Genomic DNA, 18,967 nt, shown 5'->3' on the forward strand with positions numbered 1-18,967 from the left:
TACTGCACTGTTGGAGCTAGAAACACAAGCATTAGGTATTACTGCACTGTTGGAGCTAGAAACACAAGCATTAGGTATTACTGCACTGTTGGAGCTAGAAACACAAGCATTAGGTATTACTGCACTGTTGGAGCTAGAAACACAAGCATTAGGTATTACTGCACTGTTGGAGCTAGAAACACAAGCATTAGGTATTACTGCACTGTTGGAGCTAGAAACACAAGCATTAGGTATTACTGCACTGTTGGAGCTAGAAACACAAGCATTAGGTATTACTGCACTGTTGGAGCTAGAAACACAAGCATTAGGTATTACTGCACTGTTGGAGCTAGAAACACAAGCATTTCGCTGCACCTGCGGTGTTATCTGAACATCTATATTGATTCGACTGTGAGACAACGCCCAGTATGCCAGGGAACAGGGACCTCAGACCAGAGACCTCTGACTCACTAAGCTGTAGTGACTAAAGGGTTAAAGTGCCCAGTATGCCAGGGAACAGGACCTCAGACCAGAGACCTCTGACTCACTAAGCTTTAGTGACTAAAGGGTTAAAGTGCAGACAGATTAGTGAAGAGGGGGTGGTGTGTGTGTGCGTGCGTGCGTGTGGTGTGTGAGTGTGGTGTGTGTGTGTGAGTGTGGTGTGTGTGTGAGTGTGGTGTGTGTGAGTGTGGTGTGTGTGTGTGTGAGTGTGGTGTGTGTGTGAGTGTGGTGTGTGTGTGTGTGTGGTGTGTGTGTGTGAGTGTGGTGTGTGTGAGTGTGTGTGTGTGTGTGTGTGTGTGGTGTGTGTGTGAGTGTGGTGTGTGAGTGTGGTGAGTGTGGTGTGTGTGAGTGTGAGTGTGGTGTGTGTGAGTGTGGTGTGTGGTGTGAGGTGTGTGTGTGTGAGTGTGTGTGTGTGTGTGTGTGTGTGTGTGTGTGTGTGTGAGTGTGGTGTGTGAGTGTGAGTGTTTGTGTGTGTGTGTGTGTGTGTGTGGTGTGTGTGTGTGTGTTTCTGAAATAATACAATAACCATTATCATCTCAAAAGTCTCAGTTATTATTGAGATTATTAAAATCCTTGTTAATTCATCAATCAAAAAAGCAAACAACCAATCAACAAACTTTACTGTTTTTCACTGGACAGAACAATACGTTCTGTTTAAATCCATTTAATTAAAACACGTCATTACAATCAGTAGCACAGCCACAAAGTCATCCAATATAACCACACTGCTAACCCTAATGCCTCACCTTAAATTAAGACCAAAAAACAAATTTTTGGTTTCATGAATTTTTACGATATAGTACATTTTTACTTTGCAGCCGGCACATATGGTGAAGAATATCCTGTCACACATTCCCATTGACAGAGAGGAAGCTGCCCTGCTGTAGTCATTTCAGAGAGACAGTAGAGGAAGCTGCCCTGCTGTGGTCATTTCAGAGAGACAGTAGAGGAAGCTGCCCTGCTGTAGTCATTTCAGAGAGACAGTAGAGGAAGCTTCCCTGATGTAGTCATTTCAGAGAGACAGTAGAGGAATCTGCCCTGCTGTGGTCATTTCAGAGAGACAGTAGAGGAAGCTGCCCTGCTGTAGTCATTTCAGAGAGACAGTAGAGGAAGCTGCCCTGCTGTGGTCATTTCAGAGAGACAGTAGAGGAAGCTGCCCTGCTGTGGTCATTTCAGAGAGACAGTAGAGGAAGCTGCCCTGCTGTAGTCATTTCAGAGAGACAGTAGAGGAAGCTGCCCTGCTGTAGTCATTTCAGAGAGACAGTAGAGGAAGCTGCCCTGCTGTGGTCATTTCAGAGAGACAGTAGAGGAAGCTGCCCTGCTGTAGTCATTTCAGAGAGACAGTAGAGGAAGCTGCCCTGCTGTAGTCATTTCAGAGAGACAGTAGAGGAAGCTGCCCTGCTGTAGTCATTTCAGAGAGACAGTAGAGGAAGCTGCCCTGCTGTAGTCATTTCAGAGACAGTAGAGGAAGCTTTACTGCTGCAGTCATTTCAGAGAGACAGTAGACTATTGTATTTCTGATGTGGATTACGCACTGAACTGTCAGTGGGCTGTGGCTGTTCATATATACAGTAGATGATCACTTTCTGGCAGGTGGATCACTTTGTGGCAGGTGTCTCATCTTGGTCTGTTCACATGCGTTTGTGGATGTGGATCACTCTCTTGCAGTTGGGGCAGCGGTGTTCTACGTCCTTACAGGAGTCAACACAGAACGGAATCAAACAGCATGGCCAGCACCTAGAGCGAGACAGAGACAGAGAGAGATGAAGATTCAGTGTGTGTGTATTCCTGTAACCTGTGTGTGTGTTCATGTAACCTGTGTGTGTATTCCTGTAACCTGTGTGTGTGTTCATGTAATCTGTGTGTGTGTATTCCTGTAACCTGTGTGTGTGTTCATGTAATCTGTGTGTGTGTATTCCTGTAACCTGTGTGTGTGTTCATGTAATCTGTGTGTGTGTATTCCTGTAACCTGTGTGTGTATTCCTGTAACCTGTGTGTGTGTTCATGTAACCTGTGTGTGTGTATTCCTGTAACCTGTGTGTGTATTCCTGTAACCTGTGTGTGTGTTCATGTAACCTGTGTGTGTGTATTCCTGTAACCTGTGTGTGTGTTCATGTAACCTGTGTGTGTGTATTCCTGTAACCTGTGTGTGTATTCCTGTAACCTGTGTGTGTATTCCTGCAACCTGTGTGTGTGTTCATGTAACCTGTGTGTGTGTATTCCTGTAACCTGTTTGTGTGTATTCCTGTAACCTGTGTGTGTATTCCTGTAACCTGTGTGTGTGTATTCCTGTAACCTGTGTGTGTGTATTCCTGTAACCTGTGTGTGTGTGTGTATTCCTGTAACCTGTGTGTGTATTCCTGTAACCTGTGTGTGTGTTCATATAACCTGTGTGTGTATTCCTGTAACCTGTGTGTGTGTATTCCTGTAACCTGTGTGTGTGTATTCTTGTAACCTGTGTGTGTGTATTCCTGTAACCTGTGTGTGTGTATTCCTGTAACCTGTGTGTGTGTATTCCTGTAACCTGTGTGTGTGTATTCCTGTAACCTGTGTGTGTGTATTCCTGTAACCTGTGTGTGTGTGTATTCCTGTAACCTGTGTGTGTGTGTATTCCTGTAACCTGTGTGTGTGTGTATTCCTGTAACCTGTGTGTGTGTATTCCTGTAACCTGTGTGTGTGTATTCCTGGATCGGATCCCAGTAGGCGACCCAAAACAACGGTGCCGCAGAAGTTTCAGACGGGCACACTGCTCACCGCTCCCAAGTATACTACTCGCCAATGTCCAGTCTCTTGACAACAAGGTAGATGAAATTCGAGCAAGGGTTCCCTTCCAGAGAGACATCAGAGATTGTAACGTTCTTTGTTTCACAGAAACATGGCTCACTCGGGATACGTTATCAGAGTCGGTACAGCCACCTGGTTTCTTCACACATCGCGCCGACAGAAATAAACATCTCTCTGGTAAGAAGAAGGGCGGGGTTGTATGCCTTATGATTAACGAGTTGTGGTGTAATCATAACAACATACAGGAACTCAAGTCCTTTTGTTCACCTGACCTAAAATTTCTTACGATCAAATGCCGACCGCATTATCAACCAAGAGAATTGTCTTAGATTATAATCACAGCTGTGTATATCCCCCCCAAGCAGACACCTCGACGGCCCTGAAAGAACTTCATTAGACCCTATGTAAATTGGAAACCACATATCCTGAGGCTGCATTTATTGTAGCTGGGGATTTTAACATGGCTAATCTAAAAACAAGGCTCCCTAAATTTTATCAGCATATCGAATGCGCGACCCGGGCTGGCAACACTAGATCATTGCTACTGTCACGGTCGTTGAAAGAACTGGACCAAGGTGCAGCGTGGTGAGCGTACATGTTCTTTTATTTGAAAAATGACGCCGACAAAACAATAAACACTACAAAACAAACCGTGAAGCTAAAGTCTATGTGCCATAAACAAAGTCAACTTCCCACAAAGACAGGTGGGAAAAAGGGCTACCTAAGTATGGTCCTCAATCAGAGACAACGATAGACAGCTGTCCCTGATTGAGAACCCTACCCGCCCAAAAACATAGAAATACAAATAATAGAACATAGAATACCCACCCCAACTCACACCCTGACCAAACCAAAATAGAGACATAAAAAGGATCTCTAAGGTCAGGCCGTGACTGTACCCCCCCCCCCCCCCAAAGGTGCGGACTCCGGCTGCACCTTTGGGGGGGCTACTGTCACGCCCTGACCTTAGACGCAGACCCCACTCCACCACTGGCTCACCCCACTTTGGTGGCACCTCTGGTGCGGGGACCCTCGTCGCCGACCCCGGACGGAGCACCCTCGTTGCGGGCCCCGGACTGGGCACCCTCGTTGCGGGCCCCGGACTGGGCACCCTCGTTGCAGGCCCCAGACTGGAGACCGTCGCTGGGGGCTCCGGACTGGAGACCGTCGCTGGAGACTCCGGACTGGAGACCGTCGCTGGAGGCTCTGGACTGGAGACCGTTGCTGGAGGCTCCGGACTGGAGAACGTCGCTGGAGGCTCCGGACTGGAGACCGTCGCTGGAGGCTCCGGACTGGAGAACGTCGCTGGAGGCTCCGGACTGGAGGCCGTCGCTGGAGGCTCTGGACTGGAGAACGTCGCTGGAGGCTCCGGACTGGAGGCCTTCGTTGGAGGCTTCGTGCCATGGATCACCACTGGAGGCTTCGTGCTACTCACTTCCGTCATCATGAAGTGCTTTGAGAGACTAGTCAAGGATCATATCACCTCCACCCTACCTGACACCCTAGACCCACTCCAATTTGCTTACTGCCCCAATAGGTCAACAGACGACGCAATCGCAATCACACTGCACACTACCCTAACCCATCTGGACAAGAGGGATACCTATGTAAGAATGCTGTTCATTGATCACAGCTCAGCATTTAACATGATAGTACCCTCCAAACTCGTCATTAAGCTCGAGACCCTGTGCTACTGGGTCCTGGACTTTCTGACGGTATGCCCCCAGGTGGTAAGGGTAGGTAACATCTCCACCCCGCTGATCCTCAACACTGGGGCCCCAGAAGGGTGTGTTCTCAGTCCTCTCCTGTACTCCCTGTTCACCCATGACTGCGTGGCCATGCACGCCTCCAACTCAATCATCAAGTTTGCAGACGACAGTACAGCGTTAGGCTTGATTACCAACAACGACGAGACGGCCTACAGGGAGGTGAGGGCCCTCAGAGTGTGGTGTCAGGAAAATAACCTCACACTCAACGTCAACAAAACAAAGGAGATGATTGTGGACTTCAGGAAACAGCAGAGGGAGCACCCCCCTATCCACATCGACGGGACAGTAGTGGAGAAGGTGGAAAGTTCCTCGGCGTACACATCACGGACAAACTGAAATGGTCCACCCACACAGACAGCGTGGTGAAGAAGGAGCAACAGCGCCTCTTCAACCTCAGGAGGCTGAAGAAATTTGGCTTGTCACCAGAAACACTCACAAACTTTTACAGATGCACAATCGAGAGCATCCTGTCGGGCTGTATCACCGCCTGGTACGGCAACTGCTCCGCCCACAACCGTAAGGCTCTCCTGAGGGTAGTGAGGTCTGCACAACGCATCACCGGGGGCAAACTACCTGCCCTCCAGGACACCTACACCACCCGATGTCACAGGAAGGCCAAAAAGATCATCAAGGACAACAACCACTGCCTGTTCACCCCGCTATCATCCAGAAGGCGAGGTCAGTACAGGTTTATCAAAGCTGGGACCGAGAGACTGAAAAACAGCTTCTATCTCAAGGCCATCAGACTGTTAAACAGCCATCGCTAACATTGAGTGGCTGCTGCCAACATACAGACTCAATCTCTAGCCACTTTAATAATTAATAATTGGATGTAATAAATGTATCACTAGTCACTTAAACAATGCCACTTTATATAATGTTTACATACCCTACATTACTCATCTCATATGTATATACTGTACTCTATACCATCTACTGCCTATGCCGTTCGGCCATCGCTCATCCATATATTTATATGTACATATTCTTAATCATTCCTTTACACTTGTGTGTATAAGGGAGTTGTTGTGGAATTGTTAGATGACTTGTTAGATATTACTGCACTGTCGGAACTAGAAGCACAAGCATTTCACTACACTCGCATTAACATTTGCTAAACATGTGTATGTGACCATTAACATCTGATTTGATTTAACTAGGCAAGTCAGTTAAGAAAAAAATTCTTATTTACAATGACGGCCTAGGAACAGTGAGTTAACTGCCCTGTTCAGGGGCAGAACGACAGATTTTTACCTTGTCAGCTCGGGGATTCGATCTAGCAACCTTTCGGTTACTAGTCCAAAGCTCTAACCACTAGGTTACCTGCCACCCCTACGTACAGGCATATATATATACACTGCTCAAAAAAATAAAGGGAACACTAAAATAACACATCCTAGATCTGAATGAATGAAATATTCTTATTAAATACTTTTTTCTTTACATAGTTGAATGTGCTGACAACAAAATCATACAAAAATGATCAATGGAAATCAAATTTATCAACCCATGGAGGTCTGGATTTGGAGTCACACTCAAAATTAAAGTGGAAAACCACACTACAGGCTGATCCAACTTTGATGTAATGTCCTTAAAACAAGTCAAAATGAGGCTCAGTAGTGTGTGTGGCCTCCACGTGCCTGTATGACCTCCCTACAACGCCTGGGCATGCTCCTGATGAGGTGGCGGATGGTCTCCTGAGGGATCTCCTCCCAGACTTGGACTAAAGCATCCGCCAACTCCTGGACAGTCTGTGGTGCAACGTGGCGTTGGTGGATGGAGCGAGACATGATGTCCCAGATGTGCTCAATTGGATTCAGGTCTGGGGAACGGGCATGCCAGTCCATAGCATCAATGCCTTCCTCTTGCAGGAACTGCTGACACACTCCAGCCACATGAGGTCTAGCATTGTCTTGCATTAGGAGGAACCCAGGGCCAACCGCACCAGCATATGGTCTCACAAGGGGTCTGAGGATCTTATCTCGGTACCTAATGGCAGTCAGGCTACCTCTGGCGAGCCCATGGAGGGCTGTGCGGCCCCCCAAAGAAATGCCACCCCACACCATGACTGACCCACCGCCAAACCGGTCATGCTGGAGGATGTTGCAGGCAGCAGAACGTTCTCCACGGCGTCTCCAGACTGTCACGTCTGTCACGTGCTCAGTGTGAACCTGCTTTCATCTGTGAAGAGCACAGGGCGCCAGTGGCGAATTTGCCAATCTTGGTGTTCTCTGGCAAATGCCAAACGTCCTGCACGGTGTTGGGCTGTAAGCACAACCCCCACCTGTGGACGTCGGACCCTCATACCACCCTCATGGAGTCTGTTTCTGACCGTTTGAGCAGACACATGCACATTTGTGGCCTGCTGGAGGTCATTTTGCAGGGCTCTGGCAGTGCTCCTCCTTGCACAAAGGCGGAGGTAGCGGTCCTGCTGCTGGGTTGTTGCCCTCCTACGGCCTCCTCCACGTCTCCTGATGTACTGGCCTGTCTCCTGGTAGCGCCTCCATGCTCTGGACACTACGCTGACAGACACAGCAAACCTTCTTGCCACAGCTCGCATTGATGTGCCATCCTGGATGAGCTGCACTACCTGAGCCACTTGTGTGGGTTGTAGACTCCGTCTCATGCTACCACTAGAGTGAAAGCACCGCCAGCATTCAAAAGTGACCAAAACATCAGCCAGGAAGCATAGGAACTGAGAAGTGGTCGGTGGTCACCACCTGCAGAACCACTCCTTTATTGGGGGTGTCTTGCTAATTGCCTATAATTTCCACCTGTTGTCTATTCCATCTGCACAACAGCATGTGAAATTTATTGTCAATCAGTGTTGCTTCCTAAGTGGACAGTTTGATTTCACAGAAGTGTGATTGACTTGGAGTTACATTGTGTTGTTTAAGTGTTCCCTTTATTTTTTTGAGCAGTGTATATATGTGTGTGTGTGTGTGTGTGTGTGTGTGTGTGTGTGTGTGTGTGTGTGCGTGCGTGCGTGTGTGTGCATAACTCACATGAAGCAGCAGAGGGCTCCACAGATGACCCAGGTGAGTAGTGCAGTGGTGTGTGTGGTCTCTGTCAGAACCTGGACCTGACAGTGTGGACACGTCATCTGGCCGGACACGTCTCTAGGCAGCGGCTGCTGCATCACCACCACCTGGGTTACTGCAGAGGGAGGAGAATACTGGTTAGAACCAGATAGAACTGGATAAAACTGGATATAACTTCATAGAATTGGATAGAACTGGACAGAACTAGAAAGAATCACCACCACCCAGGTTACTGTAGGGAGAGGGAAATACTGGTCAGAACCAGATAGAACTGGACAGGACTAGAAAGAATCACCACCACCCGGGTTACTGCAGGGAGAGGGAAATACTGGTCAGAACTGGATAGAACTCAATAGAATGGGATAGAACTGGACAGAACCAGACAGAGATAGAACAGGATAGAACTGGATAGAACAACTTAGGCCCCCAAAAAATTGTGTCGCTTGTTGTTAGTTCTATATTTCAAACCCCTAAAGAGGTAGAGGATTCGAGGGGTTGCTAAGGCTGGCTGTTGCTAAGGCCAGGACGTCCAGCAAATACCTTGTGTTTGTACAACTTGGTTCTCGTTTGTCACGGGGTACTGTGAATAATAAAAAAAGGAACCGATTTAGGTAGTTTTGGTCAGACAGTTTGGAGTTTTTTTCAGTGTGTGTGTGTGACTCACCGCTGGGGGCATTTGTAGGTTGTGCCATGCCCATGTCGTATTGGGGAGGTGGTGGGTACATGCCGGGTTGGGGACCTGATAAACAAGGGATGAATAAATACATCAATACACTGTCATTTACCGCAAACCCAGGGATACAGAGTGGTTGGCCAGCATTATGGGAACACAAACCCAGGGACACAGAGTGGTTGGCCAGCGTTATGGGAACACAAACCCAGAGATACAGAGTGGTTGGCCAGCACTATGGGAACACAAACCCAGGGATACAGAATGGTTGGCCAGCATTATGGAACCACAAACCCAGAGATAAAGAATGGTTGGCCAGCATTATGGGACCACAAACCCAGATATACAGAGTGGTTGGCCAGCGTTATGGGAACACAAACCCAGAGATACAGAGTGGTTGGCCAGCATTATGGGAACACAAACCCAGAGATACAGAGTGGTTGGCCAGCATTATGGGACCATAAACCCAGGGATACAGAGTGGTTGGCCAGCATTATGGGAACAAACCCAGGGATACAGAGTGGTTGGCCAGCCCTTAACAATGATGTTCATGACATCTATGGCTATCGTTACACACACATCGGCTGTCCCCATAGGAGCACCCTTTTCGGTTCCAGGAAGAACCCTTTTAGGTTCCAAGAAGAACCCTTTTCGGTTCCAGGAAGAACCCTTTTAGGTTCCAAGAAGAACCCTTTCATGTTCCAGGAAGGTTCTAGATAGCGCCTTATTTTCTAAGAGTGTAAGCTTAAACTGTCCCTAAGAGTATCAGTGTAGATCTGATCTCTTACCTCCCTGGAAGCCAGGCTGAGGGGGGTAGGCTGTTCCCCCGCCACTTCCCTGGTAGCCAGGCTGAGGGGGGTAGGCTGTTCCCCCGCCACTTCCCTGGTAGCTGGGGTAGGGGTAGGGGGGAGCAGACGCGTCCAGCGGGGGTCCATACTGGCTCTTCTCCATACTGTCTGGGGGGGGGGGGGGGGGGGGGGGGGGGGAAGAGAGAGAGAGTGGAAGACAGTGAGCACAAACACAGTGAGCACACCTTATGAAAATATCACATTGAGAAAACATATGCCTCTGCCCCCACCTTCTCTCCCCCTTATCTCTCTCACCTATCTTCTTTCACACACACACACACACACACACACACACACACACACACACACACACACACACACACACACACACACACACACACACACACACACACACACACACACACACACACACACACACACACACACACACACACTTCTTGTTCAAGCTGTTGCTTATAACAATGATACACACCCCTGTATTCAACCGGGCAGGTTTGGTGACATTTCATTGGACAAAGACTTGGCCTGTAGAATCTGAGTAGTACAAGCCAAAAACAACACCACCACTAATGAATGCCACACACCCACTAAATCTATCAGAATAACCCTCACCCTGGTCTATGTTACTGGTGAATGATCAACAGTTAGAGTCAGTTAGAAAATGTTTAAGTGTCAATCTACAATGACACATCCATTGACAATACAAAATACAGAGGCAGCCCTTTCCTGCAGTCAATGTCCAGAAGTGCCCTCTGTGACATCATGGCCCTTTCCTGCAGTCAATGTCCAGAAGTGCCCTCTGTGACATCATGGCCCTTTCCTGCAGTCAATGTCCAGAAGTGCCCTCTGTGACCTCATGGCCCTTTCCTGCAGTCAATGTCCAGAAGTGCCCTCTGTGACCTCATGGCCCTTTCCTGCAGCCAATGTCCAGAAGCGCCCTCTGTGACCTCATGGCCCTTTCCTGCAGTCAATGTCCAGAAGTGCCCTCTGTGACCTCATGGCCCTTTCCTGCAGTCAATGTCCAGAAGTGCCCTCTGTGACCTGATGGGTGGAATGTTATTCATGACGAAAATCCAGTGTTTCTATGTCAAACTGTTTTGTTATATTTCAGTCTTCTGTGATGTATATAAAGTGTAATATTGGGATGCAAACTCAAAACTGAATACATTTCAACTCTATACCTGCCATGGTACAGGTGTCTTCTTTTTTTAAGCCCATAACCATGTGTGTGAGGTGTATACTTTGGTTTCAAAGTAGATTTGTTAAAGACTACCAAAAATTACACACTGCAGTAAAAGGTTCCAAGCCATATTATGGACCCCTCAGATAGTTTTTAGACACTAGTCAGTCATAGGCAAACACAGTGCAGTATGTCATCTGGAATCAGCTATATACACAGTACAGTATGTAATGTGGAATCAGCTATAATACACAGTGCAGTATGTCATCTGTAATCAGCTATAATACACAGTGCAGTATGTCATGTGGAATCAGCTATAATACACAGTACAGTATGTCATGTGGAACCAGCTATAATACACAGTGCAGTATGTCATGTGGAATCAGCTATAATACACAGTGCAGTATGTCATCTGTAATCAGCTATAATACACAGTGCAGTATGTCATCTGGAATCATCTATAATACATCACATGATCTAAACATAATTGATCTACGTGGTCTCCCTTAGGAAACAGGTCTTCTGATCCCAATGGGACTTCCTGGTTCAATTTAGGTTCAATAAATAAATACAAATTCTAACTTCATGATTCATTTTAACCTCAGGCTCATCAATAACCTTTACTTACAGTAACCAGGTCAGTCGTTAAAAACAAAGTATTATAAGGAAATGCATAGATTATACTACTGCGCTATACATACAGTGCATTCAGAAAGTATTCAGACCTCTTGACTTTTTCTACATTTATTTAGAAATTACAGCCTTATTTTAAAATGGATTAAATTTGTAAAAATCCTCCAAAATCTACACACAATACAACATAATGACATCACAATACCCCATAATGACAAAGCAAAAACAGGTTCTTAAAAATGATTGCAATTTTCAAAAAAACAGAAATACCTTATTTACATAAGTATTCAGACCCTTTGCTATGAAATTTACTCTAAATTGAGCTCAGGTGCATCCTGTTTCCATCGATCATCCTTGAAATGTTTCTACAACTTGGGACATAAGCCTATGAGTAAATGTTATACAGCATCATGTAGTTGACGATGGTGTTGTTATGAAGCTGTACCGGAGGCTTATCTGTTGGACTTTGTTCCACGGGATCATGAGGAAGTGAGGTTGAGTTGTTTAGTATGTGTGTGTGTGTGTTGCGGGGAGCTGCTGCTGCGCAGAAGAAAAATCAGCCCGCGCAGAGTAGCACGAGATTGAACCTCTCGACTTTCTAGTTTTCCCCGTTAGTTAACACTATCAACGTTTCCCTCTACTGTGGGAATTGGGATCTAATCAACGCAATATTAGCTACTTTCAATGCAACATACCGAAACAAAACCATCGATTCATCGGACTTTGTTGTAGACAGAACACATCAGAGTAGGATTCTATTGCATTGACATGCACATACTCTGATCTAAACAGACCGGTGCGCCATAACCAATCAGAGCTGCAGTAGGCCTATATGCAAATAAACCACTGCCATATATGTGCCATTCACGTTGAACGTGCCTGTCTTTACAGAATCTGCGGTCGTGAGTAGATGAGTTGTTTTGAGATCATATCCTCTGCTAGTTAGTGAGCTATTAGCCCAGTTATAGATAGTTTTAGTCAGCAATAGGGGAGTGGTTGCTTCCTACAAGACACAACACGTGTGCATTTCTAGACATCTTTGAAAAGGGAGTCAGTTAAAGAGCGTTTTTGTCTTAAAGGGGCAGTGTTGTATTTTGTTGTATTTGTCAGATTCTCTGTAATAATGGTATGGGAATAAAATGGTTTCTTGCATCAAACGACTCAACAACATTTTCAGTCACCTCCTTGTCTGAAGGACAAGTGGATAAACAGGTTCATGTCAAGCCCTGAATGATTTTTTCAAACGTCTCATAGAATGTAGGCCTACATTGAACACCACACATTGGCTGCTACTGTTGGCTGAATGATAGAACAGCTATTTCCATGTTAAAATGTTATGGGATGCATTTTCTCCATTGTTTTTGATGGTAGACCAAACTGGTAGGTCTACATTATGACCAAATAGTAGTCTACTTGATCACTGTTAAAACCAGGGGCGCAACTTTGGTTTTATAAGTGGGGGGGACATAGTTGTATTATTTTTATCCACTCGGATAAACACTCCAAACAACCTACCTGACGGCTCGGAGGCGTCCGCATGGTCCTAAAGCACACCGCAGTACCGTAGTACACTACCGTATGGGCCCTGGTCAACAGTGGTACACTACCGTATGGGCCCTGGTCAACAGTAGTACACTACCCTATGGGCCCTGGTCAACAGTAGTACACTACCCTATGGGCCCTGGTCAACAGTAGTACACTACCCTATGGGCCCTGGTCAACAGTAGTACACTACCCTATGGGCCCTGGTCAACAGTAGTACTCTACCCTATGGGCCCTGGTCAACAGTAGTATTCTACCCTATGGGCCCTGGTCAACAGTAGTACACTACCCTATGGGCCCTGGTCAACAGTAGTACTCTACCCTATGGGCCCTGGTCAACAGTAGTACTCTACCCTATGGGCCCTGGTCAACAGTAGTATTCTACCCTATGGGCCCTGGTCAACAGTAGTACTCTACCCTATGGGCCCTGGTCAACAGTAGTACACTACCCTATGGGCCCTGGTCAACAGTAGTATTCTACCCTATGGGCCCTGGTCAACAGTAGTATTCTACCCTATGGGCCCTGGTCAACAGTAGTATTCTACCCTATGGGCCCTGGTCAACAGTAGTACACTACCCTATGGGCCCTGGTCAACAGTAGTACACTACCCTGTGGGCCCTGGTCAACAGTAGTACTCTACCCTATGGGCCCTGGTCAACAGTAGTACACTACCCTTTGGGCCCTGGTCAACAGTAGTATACTACCCTATGGGCCCTGGTCAACAGTAGTACTCTACCCCATGGGCCCTGGCGCTGTCTGTGTGTACACATCTAACAGCTCTGTCTGTGTGTACACATCTAACAGCGCTGTCTGTGTGTACACATCTAACAGCTCTGTCTGTGTGTACACATCTAACAGCTCTGTCTGTGTGTACACATCTAACAGCTCTGTCTGTGTGTACACATCTAACAGCTCTGTCTGTGTGTACACATCTAACAGTGCTGTCTGTGTGTACACATCTAACAGCGCTGTCTGTGTGTACACATCTAACAGCGCTGTCTGTGTGTACACATCTAACAGCGCTGTCTGTGTGTACACATCTAACAGCGCTGTCTGTGTGTACACATCTAACAGCGCTGTCTGTGTATACACATCTAACAGCGCTGTCTGTGTGTAGACATCTAACAGCGCTGTCTGTGTACACATCTAACAGAGCTGTCTGTGTGTACACATCTAACAGCTCTGTCTGTGTGTACACATCTAACAGCGCTGTCTGTGTGTACACATCTAACAGCTCTGTCTGTGTGTACACATCTAACAGCTCTGTCTGTGTGTACACATCTAACAGCTCTGTCTGTGTGTACACATCTAACAGCGCTGTCTGTGTGTACACATCTAACAGCGCTGTCTGTGTGTACACATCTAACAGCGCTGTCTGTGTGTACACATCTAACAGCGCTGTCTGTGTGTACACATCTAACAGCGCTGTCTGTGTGTACACATCTAACAGCTCTGTCTGTGTGTACACATCTAACACCGCTGTCTGTACACATCTAACAGCGCTATCTGTGTGTACACATCTAACAGCGCTGTCTGTGTGTACACATCTAACAGCTCTGTCTGTGTGTACACATCTAACAGCTCTGTCTGTGTGTACACATCTAACAGCGCTGTCTGTGTGTACACATCTAACAGCTCTGTCTGTGTGTACACATCTAACAGCTCTGTCTGTGTGTACACATCTAACAGCGCTGTCTGTGTGTACACATCTAACAGCTCTGTCTGTGTGTACACATCTAACAGCTCTGTCTGTGTGTACACATCTAACAGCGCTGTCTGTGTGTACACATCTATCATTAGGCACCAAGACAGAGTTAGAAGAAGGTAGGGTGACTGGTGCTGTTTTCTCTAAACCAATTTAAAAAACACCCCGCTTCTAAGTCTTTTCCTTCTCACGTAGCAACACACACAAAACAAACACAGATATTCCTAGTCCTACACACAACTCTTTCATATTTTATTACATCCTGCAAAGAAGCACTCTGAAACCCCTCAACTCAGAGCACTCTTTCCCAGCCACGAGCAGAGAGACAGCCCCTTACCTTTTTGGAGTCCTGGAGGAGACGAGGTACTGTGGACTGGAGCCCTGGAGGAGACGAGGTACTGTGGACTGGAGTCCTGGAGGAGACGAGGTACTGTGGACTGGAGCCCTGGAGGAGACGAGGTACTGTGGACTGGAGTCCTGGAGGAGACGAGGTACTGTGGACTGTGTGGAGCTAAAGATCAGAGCTGCTACTCCCTCGAGAGACCGTGAGAAAGTGAACCAGGTAGGAAAGAGAGTGAGAACGAGAGCACACACAGAAGGGAGGAATGAGGAAGGTGTGAGGCAGATGAGGTAACAACGTTATCTGAAGTGGCTGAATAGTGAACACAAGCCTGATGGAAAATAACTACACCTGTTTGTGCAATCACTAGTTCCAGTGTTAGTGTTAGTGTGTGTGTGTGTGTGTGTGTGTGTGTGTGTGTGTGTGTGTGTGTGTGTGTGTGTGTGTGTGTGTGTGTGTGTGTGTGTGTGTGTGTGTGTGTGTGTGTGTGTGTGTGTGTGTGTGTGTGTGTGGTTTGAGGGGAAATTGTGGCTGTGGTGAATGAATGTGTTTATAGTTCTCGAAAAACAACGTTGTGGTTGGAAAATACGTTTGTTAGTGAGAAGACAGAAAACCTAGTAGCCAGCAGAGAGTATTAACCATGCATGAGCAGCCTATTATCACAATGACTCATCTTCAGCTAGACTATTAGAACATAATGCAGACCAGATATTACTTAACTAACATTGGTCCATTGGTGTTTGGAAAAAAGGTCATTAGAACACCTAACACAGGCCTATTTTCATGTGAATACATTTTAGAAAAGTGTGTGTGTTCATCCATCCACCATTTGTTGTTACCTGAGAATGTATACTGAACAAAAATATAAACGTAACATGTAACAATTTCAACAGTTTTACTGAGTTACAGTAAATCAGTCAATTGAAATAAATGTATTAGGCTCTAATCTATGGATTTCATATGACTGGGCAGGGGCGCAGCCATAGATGGGCATGGAAGAGCATAGGCCCACCCACTTGGGAGCCAGGCCCAACCAATCAGAATCATTTGTTTCCCCACAAAAAGGGCTTTATTACAGACAGAAATAGTCCTCAGTTTCATCAGCTGTCTGGGTGGCTGGTCTCAGACGATCCCGCAGGTGAAGAACCCGGATGTGGAGGTCCTGGGCTGGCGTGGTTATTCAACATTCTGCCATATTCTCTAAAACAACGTTGGAGGTGGCTTATGGTAGAGAAATTAACATTAAATTCTCTGGCAACAGCTCTGGTGAACATTCCTGCAGTCAGCGTGCCAATTACATGCTCCCTCAAAACTTGAGACATCTGTGGCATTGCACACTTTTAGAGTGGCCTCCCGCCCACATACACTTGTATCCCTCCTCCGGCTTGGCTACCGCGGGGTACCGTTCAGAGTAATGGCATCCCGGAGGAATGGCACTTCAAGCATTTCTCTACCCTTCACCAGGTGGTTACAGACTGAAACAACGCAGAGAGGATTCGCCATGAGTCCAAAACACTGTATAAGGAGACCGAGTCCGGGACTCTGCACACCCAAGCTGAGGGGACGCGGCACCTGGGCGAAAGACTGCAGCATATCCACTTCTGGAAGTCAGAGCTGCAGCGGCACATGAAACAGCTGGTGGCCGAGACAGACCTCCTCCTGGGGCAGAAGAGAAGGCTGTTGAAGGCGCTGGACGCCACCGAGACCCCGTTCGCCATCGCCACGGATAACCTAACCTGTCGGTCGGTAACAGCGACCGCGTAGAAGAGGAGCTGCTGACGATACAAAAAAATATTGATTTGTCTTTGCTCTAGTTCACCTAAATACTTGTATCATTACTAAATGTTGCCTAGACGTTACTTCACTAGAAACCAATCTGAAAATAACGTGATGGTTGTGTTTGTGTACCACAGGAGGTGGAGGTGATCAGGAGCATCCAGGCTCTGTTGAAGAGAACGCTGAGTCAGGCTGTCAATCAAATCAAGTGAGCGTCACAATTAAACAATAAGGGTTTTTATTTATCAAAACTTGGATGATACAAATTATGACAAGGAAATAAACCAAAGTGCTTTAAAATATAGCAAGAGCTAAATGACTTGAAAAACGGACTGTCCTATAAAGTATTAACGTGAAAAAGAACTTCGCTATAACGTGCAGGAACAGAACGTACATAAACCAAAAATCAACTCACTGGTGGGACGTTCCACGGAGACTATAAGGGGAGTGGCCAGCTCCAAGGCAAGTCTGCAAACCATCCATTTTTACATTTCTACAATAATGATAACGTTAAATACAAGCATTATTTTAACAATAACAGTACACAATATCAATGTATAACTGTACTTCGCTATTGTAAACTCCTCAAAGGGAAAAAGAGTTCCACTGGGGTGAACAGAGAGTGGGCATTTCCCAACGCCCTTCCGGAACCGTATTTTAACCCTGGGATTCAGGTCGGACCTCCTTTATCAGAACACCGCGGCATCCATCACTGCTGAGGAATAGACGTAAACAAGACATTACTTTGAAACGTGACTATTTACTTGAGAATGATAATGGTTAAATTATACCAATGACTGTTACCACGTAAACTATGAAGCGTTCACGCAACATAGAAAACAATGATAGCAAATGTCAAACTGTATTTCTGCAATACAGTTACGTATGGTGTTATGTTCTGTTAATTACTGATGTCCCCTTTAAGAATGGAGCACCCTTGGTCATGCGCAGTGTTCTATGTTATTCTGGTACTAACTCGTTTTAGTAAATGTGAAGCTCCAGTTCAATTTCTTGTATTCAGAGTCTTTTTTATTATATAAATAAGTCATAAGAGCTAAGACACTACAATGGCGACGAGGATGATGACCTGCAGTGTGCATCACGAATGCAGATGGATCTCGTAGGAAGAGAGGAAGATGTTGACCCTGGAAGAGAGGAAGATGTTGACCCTGTAAGAGAGGAAGATGTTGACCCTGTAAGAGAGGAAGATGTTGACCCTGTAGCACAACAGCTAGCAAGCAGTGACGACGAGGGGAGAGCGAGAACGAGGCGGCAGGTCAAAGACCCGTGGAGCCGGAGGTAAAGAGAATGTCTAGCATCGGGAAAATAGATGTTTGATGACACGCAAAAAAACTGGGCAACTTACATTGAACGACTGGAACAGTACTTCATTGCAAACGACATTGCTGACAACAAGGGAGTACCAGCGTTGTTGAGTTGAATTGCCCCAAATACGTACAGTTTGCTAAGAGATCTGACTGCCCCTCTGAAGCCCTCAAATAAAACATTCACAGATATTGTGGAGATATTGCAAAATCACCTAAACCACTCCTCATCGCGGAACGTTTTCGTTTCCACAAGAGAGATCAGAATGAGGGGAGGGTGTTAGTACATTTGTAGCAGAGTTGAAGAAACTGTCTGAACATTGCCAGTTTGGAGAGAACCTAAATGACACATTAAGGGATAGATTTGTTTGTGGACTGAAACATGAACACATTCAAAAACGTTTCCTCACAGAATCAGATATCACGTTTGCAAAGGCTGTTGAAATTGCTGTGACTATGGAAATCGCGACTAAAGATGCATTTGAGTTGCAAAGTAAAAGAAAGACTGACCTATCACAAACTTCCCTGCACAAGTTTTCACGCAGCCGACAGCGCCCACGTGTGGCCGAAAAATGCAACAGGTGTGACGGAGATGGTCACAGAGCAGAGGACTGCCGTTTCAAAGACGAAATTTGTCACAAATGCAGTAGAAGGGGGCACATTCAAAGAGCACGCAGAGCAAAGTTCAGTCACAACAGGAAAACTGAGATAATTAAAGGGTCTGTGAATGCACTAGCAGAGAACAGTGGCAGTGATTCAGATGAATTGGTACAATGGACGATGAATTGGTACAATGGAGTTAAACACAGTGACTTCTCCCAGCAGTAGCATAATATGGGTGACACCAGATATCGAAGGCAAACCCCCCAAAATGGAGCTGGACACAGGATCTGCAGTGTCTATAATTTCCAC

At 46.3% G+C, this 18,967-nt stretch overlaps 3 protein-coding genes across 20 annotated transcripts in view; 1 reads left to right on the forward strand and 2 right to left on the reverse strand.

The window, feature by feature from the left end:
• Positions 1-15,046, reverse strand: part of LOC120032383 (cell death-inducing p53-target protein 1 homolog) — a 77,500-nt gene extending 62,454 nt beyond the window's left edge. Inside the window, exon 1 of the mRNA XM_038978460.1 lies at positions 14,964-15,046. The gene's annotated coding sequence lies outside the window, so the exon portion shown is untranslated. The remainder of the gene's footprint in view (positions 1-14,963) is intronic.
• LOC120032379 overlaps positions 1-18,967 on the forward strand; it is a 57,079-nt gene that overhangs the window by 33,795 nt on the left and 4,317 nt on the right. For 2 of the 16 annotated variants that reach the window (XM_038978437.1, XM_038978445.1), the window contains exon 1: positions 17,712-18,029. The exons of the other annotated variants lie outside the window; for them this stretch is intronic. The gene's annotated coding sequence lies outside the window, so the exon portion shown is untranslated. Of the gene's footprint in view, positions 1-17,711; positions 18,030-18,967 lie in introns of those variants that run through there. 16 annotated transcript variants of the gene reach the window in all.
• LOC120032382 (cell death-inducing p53-target protein 1 homolog) lies at positions 1,796-15,059 on the reverse strand. 3 transcript variants are annotated; one of them, XM_038978453.1, is made up of 6 exons: positions 14,952-15,059; positions 9,533-9,700; positions 8,739-8,813; positions 8,615-8,654; positions 8,039-8,189; positions 1,798-2,217 (listed from the first exon to the last, which is right to left on the reverse strand). In XM_038978453.1, the coding sequence occupies exons 2-6, from the start codon at positions 9,677-9,679 to the stop codon at positions 2,112-2,114; spliced, it is 519 nt and encodes a 172-aa protein (XP_038834381.1). In that variant the 5' UTR covers positions 9,680-9,700; positions 14,952-15,059; the 3' UTR covers positions 1,798-2,111. The 3 variants fall into 3 exon arrangements, with proteins under 3 accessions (XP_038834384.1, XP_038834382.1, XP_038834381.1); XM_038978456.1 differs by lacking the exon at positions 8,615-8,654 and having other exon boundaries at positions 1,796-2,217; positions 9,533-9,696; positions 14,952-15,054; XM_038978454.1 differs by lacking the exon at positions 8,615-8,654 and having other exon boundaries at positions 1,797-2,217.

The sequence above is a fragment of the Salvelinus namaycush genome, chromosome 39 (genome assembly GCF_016432855.1).
Source record: "Salvelinus namaycush isolate Seneca chromosome 39, SaNama_1.0, whole genome shotgun sequence".
NCBI classification, from domain to species: domain Eukaryota; kingdom Metazoa; phylum Chordata; class Actinopteri; order Salmoniformes; family Salmonidae; genus Salvelinus; species Salvelinus namaycush.